General features: G+C 38.3%; 1 protein-coding gene across 2 annotated transcripts in view; it reads right to left on the bottom strand.

Moving 5' to 3' along the window:
* RGSL1 (regulator of G protein signaling like 1) overlaps window positions 1-14355 on the bottom strand; it is a 118007-nt gene that overhangs the window by 23666 nt on the left and 79986 nt on the right. For both annotated transcript variants that reach the window (XM_055378023.2, XM_031015564.3), the window contains 4 exons: window positions 13053-13170; window positions 12502-12622; window positions 10614-10743; window positions 2973-3147 (listed from right to left, as the gene is read on the bottom strand). In XM_055378023.2, the coding sequence (XP_055233998.2) occupies window positions 2973-3147; window positions 10614-10743; window positions 12502-12622; window positions 13053-13170 (544 nt within the window). The remainder of the gene's footprint in view (window positions 1-2972; window positions 3148-10613; window positions 10744-12501; window positions 12623-13052; window positions 13171-14355) is intronic.

The following is a 14355-nucleotide window of genomic DNA, read 5'->3' on the forward strand; positions in this document are numbered from 1 at the left end:
CCTGTTTGCAGACGACATGATTGTTTATCTAGAAAACCCCATTGTCTCAGCCCAAAATCTCCTTAAGCTGATAAGCAACTTCAGCAAAGTCTCAGGATACAAAATCAATGTACAAAAATCACAAGCATTCTTATACACCAACAACAGACAAACAGAGAGCCAAATCATGAGTGAACTCCCATTCACAATTGCTTCAAAGAGAATAAAATACCTAGGAATCCAACTTACAAGGGATGTGAAGGACCTCTTCAAGGAGAACTACAAACCACTGCTCAAGGAAATAAAAGAGGATACAAACAAATGGAAGAACATTCCATGCTCATGGGTAGGAAGAATCAACATCGTGAAAATGGCCATACTGCCCAAGGTAATTTACAGATTCAATGCCATCCCCATCAAGCTACCAATGACTTTCTTCACAGAATTGGAAAAAACTACTTTAAAGTTCATATGGAACCAAAAAAGAGCCCGCATTGCCAAGTCAATCCTAAGCCAAAAGAACAAAGCTGGAGGCATCACACTACCTGACTTCAAACTATACTACAAGGCTACAGTAACAAAAACAGCATGGTACTGGTACCAAAACAGAGATATAGATCAATGGAACAGAACAGAGCCCTCAGAAATAACGCCGCATACCTACAACTATCTGATCTTTGACAAACCTGAGAAAAACAAGCAATGGGGAAAGGATTCCCTATTTAATAAATGGTGCTGGGAAAACTGGCTAGCCATATGTAGAAAGCTGAAACTGGATCCCTTCCTTACACCTTATACAAAAATCAATTCAAGATGGATTAAAGATTTAAACCTTAGACCTAAAACCATAAAAACCCTAGAAGAAAACCTAGGCATTACCATTCAGGACATAGGCGTGGGCAAGGACTTCATGTCCAAAACACCAAAAGCAATGGCAACAAAAGCCAAAATTGACGAATGGGATCTAATTAAACTAAAGAGCTTCTGCACAGCAAAAGAAACTACCATCAGAGTGAACAGGCAACCTACAACATGGGAGAAAATTTTCGCAACCTACTCATCTGACAAAGGGCTAATATCCAGAATCTACAATGAACTCAAACAAATTTACAAGAAAAAAACAAACAACCCCATCAAAAAGTGGGCAAAGGACATGAACAGACACTTCTCAAAAGAAGACATTTATGCAGCCAAAAAACACATGAAAAAATGCTCATCATCACTGGCCATCAGAGAAATGCAAATCAAAACCACTATGAGATATCATCTCACACCAGTTAGAATGGCAATCATTAAAAAGTCAGGAAACAACAGGTGCTGGAGAGGATGTGGAGAAATAGGAACACTTTTACACTGTTGGTGGGACTGTAAACTAGTTCAACCATTGTGGAAGTCAGTGTGGCGATTCCTCAGGGATCTAGAACTAGAAATACCATTTGACCCAGCCATCCCATTACTGGGTATATACCCAAAGGACTATAAATCATGCTGCTATAAAGACACATGCACACGTATGTTTATTGCGGCATTATTCACAATAGCAAAGACTTGGAACCAACCCAAATGTCCAACAATGATAGACTGGATTAAGAAAATGTGGCACATATACACCATGGAATACTATGCAGCCATAAAAAATGATGAGTTCATGTCCTTTGTAGGGACATGGATGAAATTGGAAACCATCATTCTCAGTAAACTATCGCAAGAACAAACAACCAAACACCGCATATTCTCACTCATAGGTGGGAATTGAACAATGAGATCACATGGACACAGGAAGGGGAATATCACACTCTGGGGACTGTTGTGGGGTGGGGGGAGGGGGGAGGGATAGCATTGGGAGATATACCACCAGCATGGCACATGTATACATATGTAACTAACCTGCACAATGTGCACATGTACCCTAAAACTTAAAGTATAATAAAAAAAAAAAAAAAAAAAAAAAAGAAATGTGGTGTATACAGATACACAATAAAATAGTATTAAGCCACAGAAAAGAATGAAATCCTGTCATTTACAGCAACATGGGTGGAGCTGTAGGTGATTATGTTAAGTGAAATAAGTCAAACACAGAAGGACAAATATCACATGTTTTCACTCATATGTGGGAGCTAAAAAAGTGGATCTCAGGTAGTTACCAGAAGCTGGGAAGGGTAGGGGGTGGGGTGATGAAGACAGTTTGATCAAGAGGTACAAATACACAGTTAGATAGAAGAAGTAAGACCTAGTGTTCAATGGCTCAGTAGGGTGTCTACAGTTAATAATCATCTATCGTACATTTCAGAATATCTAGAAGAGAGTAATTTGAATCTGTCTAGCATAAAGAAGAAATAAGGAAGATGATGGATATCCCAATTACTCTGATTGATCTTTACACCTTATATGAGTATATGAAAATATCACATACATCTCCAAAATATGTAAATCTATTATGTATCAATTAAAAAATTAATAGACAGCTTTTGGGGTATAGTCTATACAAGAAAAATTTACAGACCTCCCATTGTGGATTGACTTTGGCTTTACATAAAAAATTTGACAGGTGAAACAAAATTGACAGGTGAATTAATATACACTAATATGTCTTAACTTAAAAATATCTGTTTAATGTCATACAGACACACACACACAATTTGTATTATTATAATTCCTGGCTTTGACTAAACAATATTGGTCTCATGGTGTTATATAATAGGACTTTTTCAAATTTGTAAATAATGGAGAAAAACATGCTCCCTTTTCTGGGACTAAGTAACTGCATTTTAACAGTGGAATTGCTGGAATACTGAAGAGCTTTTAGCACCCAAAGAAAAGAAAGATGGAAATCAATTGAGTGGCAGCATTCAGTAAGATTTTCAGAAGGAGAGACTCTTACTGGACAGGTCTGAAATCACTGTGTCTCTAACAGATCAAGCCAGTTTCTGCTGGGCAGTCCTAAGGATGAAAAGTCATTTTCAGGGCAGAAGAAGGAGAAATGGAAAACTCACTTCTCCATTTCAGAAAAGAAATATAGATCATTGATCGCAAAGTTGACAGTGATAATCCTGTGGCCAAATATACGACGCTTTACAAGTGTTATTTCTCCATTGTCTTGGTCTGCACTCCGGATATTTGTGGAGGGTGGAGCTGAACGTCCCGATGTGTTGTGTGCTGTGGTGAAATCTGAGAGAGAAAGAAGAAGGAATTACAATCTTGTTTGATCAAGTCACTCTTACCCTCAACCTGGGCATAACAAAAAGAAGAAAGGAGACTGTGGATCCATCCTTTTGGCCTATTGAAATAGTCACTTACTGCCATTGGGCTCAACCTTTTACTTGGACTTGAAAAAGTCATCTACTCAGATAGTATGACAACACACATAAAACACAAGTCAACTGAGCACTGAAGGTGCTTATCTAATAGAAATAGAATCACACCACAGTTACGCTAATCCCTAAGGTTTCTGCAGAGACTGAAAATGAAACACAAGATGTGACCTTCCAAATGGAGTGTGTAGCACTGATGATGCTTACTCAAGTTTAATCAGGAAGTAATTTAGGAGCAAATAAGGAAAGAAAGCAGCACAAAAAAAAGTCAAAATATCAAGAGTAAAGAAGTTTACTAAGGAAACCGAGGGTAGAAAGCTAGAGTACAGAAGAGACTAACGAGTAAAGGAGAGCACAAGAGCCACTAGAAGATTTGGATTGTGTGTCAGAAAAATAGAATGCTTCCTTTAGAAAGTTTCTTGACTAGATTATATGCAAAGACATCTATTCATAGGGATTCAGGTCTGAGAAAAGAACAGGTTTGGGCTGGATCTGACAAATGGACCCTAGTTAGTTATCTGGCTGGGTTTCAGAAAAATGTCTAATCTGGCTCTAGAATTTACCATTCTGCCTGCAAATCCTTTATTCTGGAGTGCTGTTCAGGATTTATTGAAGTGGGTGTGGTGCTCCCTATGGTGTAGGTGGGGTTCCTTTTGGTTTAGTGTTGTATATAGAATGGGAGGGTAACTACAAGAGTCCATAAATACCTAGCACTTGTTATGTCTCAGACACTGTGCTTGACCCTAGGGTTACCATACTGAATAAGACATAAGATCCCTTTCCTACTATCTTTCAATCTTTCTCTCTTAGACTTGAGTTTGAAGGGAAAAAAAGTCTAGATAACAGTGGAAATTGATATGATGGTTAGGGATTCTAGGAAAAGAGGGTGATAAATTCACCAAATAAACCTGGAAGCCATGGGATGCTTGTAAACTGGCTCTGGTGGTAGAGGGGGAGACCTAATTTGTATTATTCACTGATTTAGATAGTAAATATTCTCACTGTAATAGATTTTTAGCTACTGACATTTGTTGAGTAGCTCACAAAATTTCAGGATATTTAACAGCTGGCTCTTACCAATCAGTATGAGCAGCTCCAGCTCACTATTACCTGGGAATCATATTTGACTTCTTCCTCTTTCCACATCCAATTAGTCACCAAATGCTGTTGATTCTACTTTCTAAATATATTTCAAATGTATCTACTATTGGTCTTTCTTGCAGTGACATTTGTTTAAAGCATCATCATCTTTTATTTGTTCCAAAAGCCGCTTAAGTGTTCTCAGGGTCAGGACTAGGTCCCCGACCTGCTAAGGTGAGGGAGGTGCCTAGGACACAGTTTAAGGAAGCATTCACTATCAACGTGTTACAAGTACGGGGTTGGCATCTGCATGAGCCTGACAGTCAGTGCCTCCTTAATTTTTGTGTGTTATATGCCTCCCTTGCCTTACCCTAGTTCCAGCCCTGACTGTGCTTCCTACACTTAATTTTGCTTTTGTGTAGTATATTCCCTACATTACAGTCAGGATGATCATTCTAACTTGGCTACAGTTACTAATCTGCTGAAATTTTTTTTTTTTTTGAGAGGGAGTCTCACTCTGTTGTCCAGGCTGGAGTGCAGTGGCGCGATCTCAGCTCATTGCAAGCTCCGCTTCCTGGGTTCAAGCAATTCTCCTTTCTCAGCCTCCTGAGTAGCTGGGATTACAGGCGTGTGCCACCACACCTGGCTAATTTTTGTATTGTTAGTAGAGACGGAGTGTCACCATATTGGTCAGGCTGGTCTCGAACTCCTGACCTCTGGTGATACACCCACCTTGGCCTCCAAAGTACTGGGATTACAGGCTTGAGCCACCAGCCCCAGCCTGCTGAAACTTTTTTATCAGAACGTCCACTTTTGTCCAAGATAGAGTACCAAGAACTGGATTTATCCTCCCTTCCGAAACAATTTTTAAAAATCAGACAAAATATATTGAAACAGTTTTTAAGACACTGACTGTCAGAGAATTAAGGACAGTGATCACTGAGACTTGGGAAAAATGAGTGAGCCCTACTCTTGCCCCACTTTACCACCTTGAGATAGGATCCATTCCACAGTCAGGGAGGGAAAACCCAGGTCAAGTTCAGTGGACTCTCTGAATTAAGGAGATGGACCTGAGAGTCCAGTGAGACCAATGTGGCTAGAGTTTACAAGACAGAGTTCAAAGAGGAGAGGGAGAACCTGGAAATCTGCAGAGGTTCCCTCAAGTACTCAGCAGAGTGCTGACCAGCTCAAGATATGAGCGAAGTACCCAAAGCTTGAGGGCAGGGGATCTGAAAGCATTAAAGAACGGTCCTTGGTGCTCACACAGAAGCAGAAATAGTGCCTGTTTCCACCGAGAGACTAGAAAAACTCATAATTTATGAGGAATCTAGTAGAATACCAAGGAAGGTTTTACCTCAGTAGTGGAGAATAGCCATACAAATAACATGGCTCTGAATTCACTTAACCAATCATAAAAGGAAGATCCAAAAGAATAAAACTATTTTCGAGTAACTTAACTGTATCCCAGAACAAAGTTCAGGCATATTTTATAGGAAGACAAAAATATCCAACACCTAAAAAGATAAAATTTACAACGTCTGGAAACCTATTTTAAGGTTCTTATACTATGGGTTGAATATACTTTATCTGAAATACTTGGGACCAGAAGTGTTTCAGATTTTGGATTTTTGGAATATCTGCATATACACAATGAGACATTTTGGGGATGGGCCCCAAATCTAAACACGAAATTTATTTATGTTTGTATACTCCTTATACATATAGACTTAAGGTAATTTTATTTTTTTCCTTGGGGACACTGAATAAATTTTGTATTGTGCCCCTCCCCGCATTTTGACTGCAACCTGTTATGTGAGGTTAGGTGTGAAATTTTCTATTTGTGGTGTCATATCAGTACTCAGAAAGTTTTGGATTTTGGAGGATTTCAGATTTTGGATCTTCAAAAGACACTACTTAAAAAATCAAAAAGCAAGCCATCAACTGAGAGATATATTTTCAAAATATGTCCATCAAAAATATATCCAGATTATATAAAGAATTCTTATAACCCAATAAAGGCCAAGACAACAAAGTTTTTTAAAAATGGGCAAGAGATACGGACAGACACTTCACTAAAAAACGCACTGTATGTATGGCAAATTATATGGTTTGGCTGTGTCTTCACCCAAATCTCATCTTGAATTCCCACGTGTTGTGGGAGGAACCTGGTGGGAGATAATTGAATCATGGGGGCAGGTCTTCCCCGTGCTGTTCTCATGATAGTGAATAAGCCTCACGAGATCTGATGGTTTTAAAAAGGGGAGTTTCCCTACACAAGCTCCTCTCTGCCTGCCGCCATCCACGTAAGATGTGGCTTGCTCCTCCTAGCCTTCTGCCATGATTGTGAGGCCTCCCCAGCCACATGGGACTGTGAGTCCATTAAAACCTCCTTTTCTTCCCTGTCTTGGGTATGTCTTTATTAGCAGTGTGAAAATGGACTAATATGTCAAGCAAGCACATGAACACATACTCGACATCATCAACATCATTAGTCATCAGACAAAATAAAAATTAAACTAAAACAAGATACTATTACATACCCTCTAGAATGGCTAAAATTAAAAAGACAGATAATACCAAAGGTTGGTGAGGATGGGGAACGGTTGAAACTTTCGTACATCAGTGGTGAAAATGCAAAAATGGTACAATCACTTTGGAAAACAGCTTGGCAATTCCTTATAAAGTTTAACATACACTTACCACATAACCCAGCATTTCTACTTTCAGATATTTACCCAAAAGAAATAACATATGTCCATGCAAATACTTCTGCTTGAATATTCATAGCAGGGTAATTCATAACAGCCCCAAAGTGAAATCAACCCAATATGTAACAATTGGTGAATGAATAAACAAATTGTGCTATGGTATAATGGAATACTACCCAGCAATAAAAAGGAATGAGTTACTGATATATGCAATAGCATAGACGAATCTCAAAAGCATCATGCTATGTAAAAGAAACTGGTCACAAAAGACTATTGCATGCATGCATTAAGACTACTGCTTGATTCCATTTATATTAAATTCTTTAAAAGATAAAACTGTAGTAATAGAAAGCAGGTCAGTTGTTGGCAGACCAGAGAGTAGTAGTGGAGGGGGGAGGGTGTTGATTAAAAATACACATAAAGGAATTTCTTGTGATGAAGCAAGTATTCTATATCATGATGGCAGAGATACTTACATTCATCAAATTGCACAATTAAAATTAGTGAATTTTACTGTATAAAATTGTAGCTTAAAAAGTGATTCTAAAAAGTAATTTAAAAATAAACGGGAAGAAAAGAAAACAAAGCAGCAAGAATGCATAACTCTTGAGGATTTTTGTTCAAAAGGGAAACAGACAAATGTGGCAGATAATTTGAGGGGAATGTAGAATCAGGGAGAAATTATTATTAATTTTTGGTTGAGAGGCACTATGCCATATTTGGTGCCAATTGAGTAATCCAGCAGAGAAAATAAAAATGATGCAGGAGAATAAGCAAAAATGGACGAATGCCCTTGAGTAGATGAGGGCCTGGATGCTTCCTTAGCATCCTTAGAAAAGGACAGGCAGCCTACTCAGTGACCAGAGCCTGTGAATACAGAGGAGGCTGACCAAGTGATTCAGAGGAGGGAAGCTGTAAAACTCCTCTTTTGATTGCTTCTGTTTTCTCAGATACCAAACACACACACACTCTGGCTTAAGAAAATCAGTAAGATTAATGGAGTGGAAGTTCCAATGGGAATCAAAGTTTGTTTGAGGCAGGAAACTATAGAAAGAGTATGAAAACACATGTACATTTTAAAAGGCAATAGTAAAATCAATGCTTGTGTTCAAGATAGGGGTTGCATCTGTGATGGGTAAAGGGGGAGTTCTATTGAAGAGGGGCACCAGGTGTCATCTGAGTTATGCCATTTTCTATTTCTTGGCTTGGATGATGGGTATTCAGCTGGTCATATAGTATGCTATATTTCAAATAAAAGAACTTAGACCAGTGGCAGGCTGAGTGTCACAGGCTCTTCCCTGCATCTAAGGGAAATTGGAAGTCAGGTAGACCTCCTATTAAATCGGATAAGTATAGTTCTTGGGTTCTCACATAATGTTGGGGAAGTGGAAAGTCAAAGAATGATGAAACAGGACTTCCTACCATTCTGGGGCATGAGGGCTTGAGCTGGTTTTATTTAAAAGAAGAAACAAAAGAACTAGAACTTTTTTTTTTTTTTTTTTTTTGAGATGGAGTCTCGCTCTGTCACCCAGACTGGAGTGCAGTGGTGCAATCTCGGATCACTGCAACCTCTGCCTCCTGGGTTCAAGTGATTCTTCTGCCTCAGCCTCCCGAGTAGCTGGGATTACAGGTGCACACCACCACACTCAGCTAATTTTTGTATTTTAGTAGAGATGAAGTTTCACCATGTTGGTTAGGCTGGTCTCGAATTCCTGACCTCAAGTGATCCACCGGCCTCGGCCTACCAAAGTACTGAGATTACAGGCGTAAGCCACCATGCCCAGCCTGCTAGAACTATTATTGAAGCCAAAATATTTTATTGTGAAACAGTTCATAAAAGATAATACAAACTTTTTTCAAATTAAAATAAATGATATTAAAATACCAATAGAAAAATAGACAAAGGGCATAAACATTCAAGAAAGAATACAAATGGCCAATAAATAAAGATGCTCAACTCCTAAAGAAATATAAATAAGAATAGACTATCTGGCACATTATTTTTCATTTACCAGGTTGGCAGTTTTTAAAATGTACAACACACTGTGTTGATGAGAATGCGAGGAACCAGACACTAGTTTATATGGTTGGCAAGAGTTTAAATTAGTGCAATGAATGTTTTTGGAGGGCCAAAATTTAACTGTTTTTAACCATTTACCCATCATTCCCATTTTAAGGAACTTGTTTCATAGAAACACACAATTGCAAAATATGTATCTTTTGCAGCATTGTTTAAGTGAAAGTTGGAACAACCCAAATGTCATCAAGAGAGTCATGATTTGTCACCGCCTATCCTTCCAGTCTCATCTCAAGCATTTGCCCCATCTCATTAATCTCTAGTCCAACTGGCCTGATGGCAGTTTTTGAATTGCACAGCCCTCTTTCTTATTTTATGATTCTGTGCATACCTAGAAATCACTCTCCTCCCATCCCACCTACCTAACTTGGTCATTTCTGAAAACTCAACTTTATGTCATTTTCTAGGAGACATTTTCTTTGGCCCTCCTGCCTTGACTAATAGGATCTCCCTGCAATTATCATTGGGATCACTCATCACAATTATATAATAATAGCAGTAACACTAGCTAACCCTCTTATAGCATGTGCTATTGCCAAGCATAGTTCTAATAACCCTGTGAAATAGAAACAATTCTCATTCCCATTCTATAGATGAGAAAATGGAGATACAAAGTAATTTTCCCAAGGTCCTTCAACTAGGAAGTGACAGATTCAAATCTAGGCACTCCGGCTCCAACATCTGTGGCTTGTATTTTCTGTTTGAAATCTGTAGGTGCCACAGGGCAGATCCTCTGCTGCAGGCTCACTACTGTTCACTACTGTATCTCCATCACCTGGCAAACTGCTTGCCACATAGTAGATTCTCAAAACGTGTGTTAAATGAATGAATGAATGAGTGAAGCTGTTGAATTAATCCATATAATGGACATTTTATGGCAGTCAAAAACAAGGCAGATATATGTGTACTGACATAAAATGATGTCCAAGATACATTGTTGAACAAAAAAAAAAGAAGCAAGTTACAAATCAAATATGTGGCATCAATTTTGTGGGAAAAGTAAATAGTAAGATACATATACAGAAAAATAATTAGGAGGTAGGTTTATAAGCATTAACAATGTTATCTCTTGAGGGACTTTCACTTCTATACTATATATTTCTGTAATTTTTATTACCTGTTTATTAACAGCATGTATTAATTTATAAGCAGAAAAATTTTGAAAATAATTTTTAAAGAGCAAATTCAAAAACATAAGGAAATTATTTTGTAAAACGTGAGATTTTGCAGTACCTTAGGTTAATTATTCCCTACCCTTGCTGGCTCCTTAAGCAGAGGCCTCTGGTCTTGCATCCTCTCTAGGAAGGCCTGGGCCTGGCTTTGCACACAGGACCTGGGTTTTTTTGCTAGACTCCAGGCTGCCACAGGCATGACACAAAGCAATAAACTTCTTATGTGGGCTGACCCTCATGGCTAAAATATCAACAGGGAGTGGGGGTAAATACAGAAATGACTTACTTTCCTTGCTATTTTGCATTTCCTGGTGAAGATAGTCTTCAAATTCCTGGCGCTTACTAGGATTCAACATAAATCTGCGGTACTTGCAAAAACTCCTGATAAAGCTGATCATTCTCATCCAGCCTTTCTTCTGGGGAAAGAAAGAGGAGTATAACATGTTCATTAGTATGGTTGCTGTTCACCGAGAGTCTACTGTGTCCCAAAACTTGGTATTCATTACATTTAGTCCTCACAACACCTCCATAAAGGAATAATTTTTAGCTCCAATTTAAAGGTGAGGAAACTCAGGTTAGAGAGCTTGTACAATCTGCCCGAAATTAAGCAGCTGGTCAGTGAAAGATTCCAGCTTCAACAGACTGGAGCCATTTGCCCATGCTCCTTCTACCAAAGCCTTTCAACAGTGAAGATGTGAGATGCCGTGATTGGGAGAGGGAGCATGAGAGCTAAAAACTGGAAGAAAAGAGGACAGAAATAAAGAACCAAAGGCTCAGGCAAATTTGGAAACATTGAAGGAATAAGGAAATGAGCAAAACCATTTCTAAGCACTTAAAAAAGGAAATATAATTATTCGCACCCACTCATACACCTACACACACACACACATACACACACGAATTTCATAAGTTTCTTCATCTGTTTTTTAATAGGTACCCAGGAACCACTATACATTTTATTTGTCCTTCAAGAAATTGATACTTAGAGCCAGAAAGACTCTTGTTGATTAACTAGTTCAGTTGTCTCAGTCTACAGAGAGGGAAACAACATAAGCATGGCTTTAGACAGAAAGCAGTGAAGTACAAAAAGCACTGAATTTAGGATAAAAAAGTTTGAGTCTGGAGCTTAGCTTCTCAGAACCTAATTGTGTAATTTGGATCAAGTTACTTAACCTATGTCTCAATGTCTCCATGTGTAAGACAGAAACAATAGCCTTCAGGGTTGCAGTGAGACTTAGTGGTTATATATGTAAACCTCAGTGCAATGCTTGGCAAACAGTAGGCATTAAGTACATGTTGATTTCCTTTTATCTTATTTTCTAGGAACAACTGGAAGCTCTGAAATTAAACCAAGTGCACTGGTTCTGGGTACAGTATTCTTTTTAGTAGTCTATATGACCATTCGTGGTGCCCTGACATGGAGTTTATTCATATATGGAGGAAATACAGAGGAGAAAAGGAAGAGTAACACATTTTCATCCCTGAATATTGGATCAATGGACTTAGGTATTATTTTCTGAGATATCTTAGAATGATCTCTGGAGTCAGATCAAGCTGGGCTAAAATTTTTCTGATACTGACCAACTCTAAAACAAGTGAATCTCTAAGGGGGCATGTATTTTTTTGTTGTTGTTCTCAAACCATAGAGACTTTCCTGAGTAACATTCCTGTCTCCTCTTTCTTCCTTTTCTCTGTTCTCCCATAGAAGAAAGAATGAGCTAGATAGTTTGAAAGAAGGAAATGGTGTTCTCAGCACTTTGCATTCTCTCTCTGGTTTGTTTGTCTGCAAGACACTTGTTACAAGCTCACCTTTTGTTATACAGTAAGAGGCTCACCCTGGTAAGTGGAGGTCTAAGTTGTTCCGTTAGACCAGTGACTGGGTTTGTAAGTTTAATTTGGGTGCAGAGGACCAGTAAAACCACTTTGCTTCATTGCCAATCCATGTCCTCTACACTAACTTTCAAGTAGAAGAACTCCATATGTCCAACCCCTGTACCTATTACTCAGTTGATTCTAATCACAGGTAGAGAAGAGAGGGACTTGCTTAAATTCCTAGTATAGTAATTTATCTGAGTCTCAGATTCCTCCTTTGCAAAATGGGGATTTAAAAACCTACCCCCAAGACGATGGTTTTCTTGTCTCTAATGTCTTGTTTCACTTTCTTCTTCACTAACCTGGGATTCCTGTAGGTAAGTTGACACTATCTTTGAGGGCTTCCTAGACGAAATTTGTACTTCACTTTGCACTTCCACCTCCTGACGGCGAGGTGGGAACAGGTCTTGATAATCTTTAAACCTGTCAGAAGGACATCAGGAATATCAAACAGGGCAAAAACCTGGCACATAAAAGATGACAATCCAGGCAAACCTACCTCAGCTTCTGGAGGAAGTCTCAGTGGTAATTGGGGAATAGTAAAATACTAAAAAATTCTCTTCTTACTCTATCAGACCTTTGTTAATGTCAGCCTAACCTTCCTGATCAACACTGTATTGTTTCTTGTTAATGCAAACAAACAGAAATGTGCGTGTGTGTGTGTGTGTGTGTGTGTATGTGTGTGTGTCAGATAGATAGGTAGGAAAGTTCAAGATAAGTTTGAATTTTTATTTTGTAGAGAGGCTCTGGCAATGAGCTATGAAAACGGATTAGGAAACACTTGATGCATATGGCTTTCAGAAGCCAAGGAGCAACTCCAGGAAGAATCCTTTCCTTAATTGAGTATACTCACCACTTTTCTTCTATAGATTTCATAACATGTCCCTGGAGCGTTAACAGTGTGCTTGTGGTGACATGACGCATGGAAGCGATTTCTTTGATAATAGGGGCATCACACTGCAGCATTTCTTCTAGAAAATGCAAGAGAGAAAAGAAGCTGTAATCCTCATCTACCATTTCTGAGATAGCTGGTGGTTTGTTTTTTTTTTTATCTTAGAGTCTCACAGCCCCCATTTTCAATCTGGCTAGACTCTGATCCCGCCATAGTTTGTTTGAAAATCTCCAAAGCATATTTGAAACGCTATGTACAAATGCATTTGTAAACTAAATACTTTCCTCATTTAGTTTCATTCAAATTTGCAGGATGAGTGCTTAAGGGGAAATAAATTTTTAAAGGACTTATTTCTGCAGCTGGTTTGAAAAACTTGGATTTAGAGAGAGAGCAGAAGGGTAAAGGATTATAGTTAAATTGCTGGGCAGACGGGGAATCCAAGATTCCAGATAAGTATTGTGAGGGCAATTTGTTTCTCCAGTTGTTCAGAAACTGCTGTGTTCATTAATGATACTTGAAAATAATCAAAGATAGGATCTGGACACTCTTCCTCTTCTAGCTCATTCAAAATATTGTACAGATCTCAACATCCTGAGATGCAACAAATAAATATTGCTTACAAATAAAGATTCGTTAATTTGACCTATTTTTCTATATTTTCTATATTCATAAAAATTTATTTTCTTATCTTGGTTTACTACAAGCAAAAACCAAACACACAAAAATACCATCTGTGACAAAACAGGAGGCTCTATCTTCATTACTTTGCATTATTTGCAACTTCTGCTTTTGGCCAAGATTTTATTTACCATATTTACCCTCCCACCTTAGGAAACAAAATAAGACACAACTTACGAAACAAAGATTTTCAGGCATACAGTTCTCCTTTCCAGTACAACTCTCTTCACAATTCATGGGTGGTGAATATTCCACCTTTGCAGGCAGCTAACTCTTGGTTTTTGTATCTAACTTCAGGCTAGTTGGTTTAATGGTCAAATGACTTGAATTTGAATTCAAGTTCTACCAAGTGTACAAGCTAGTTAACGTCTCTGTGTTTCCTTTTCATCATTAGTAAAGTGGAGCTGCCTATCCCTATATTACAGGGATTAAATAAAATTCTATTTTTAGAATTAAATAAAATTAAATGAGAGGATACATGTGAAAGTATCTTAGACTTGGCTCCTTTCACTAGTGATATAGTTTGGCTCTGTGTCCCCACCTAAATCTCACCTTGAATTGTAATAATCCCCATGTGTCAAGGGCA

Source organism: Gorilla gorilla, chromosome 1 (assembly GCF_029281585.2).
Source record: "Gorilla gorilla gorilla isolate KB3781 chromosome 1, NHGRI_mGorGor1-v2.1_pri, whole genome shotgun sequence".
NCBI lineage: Eukaryota > Metazoa > Chordata > Mammalia > Primates > Hominidae > Gorilla > Gorilla gorilla.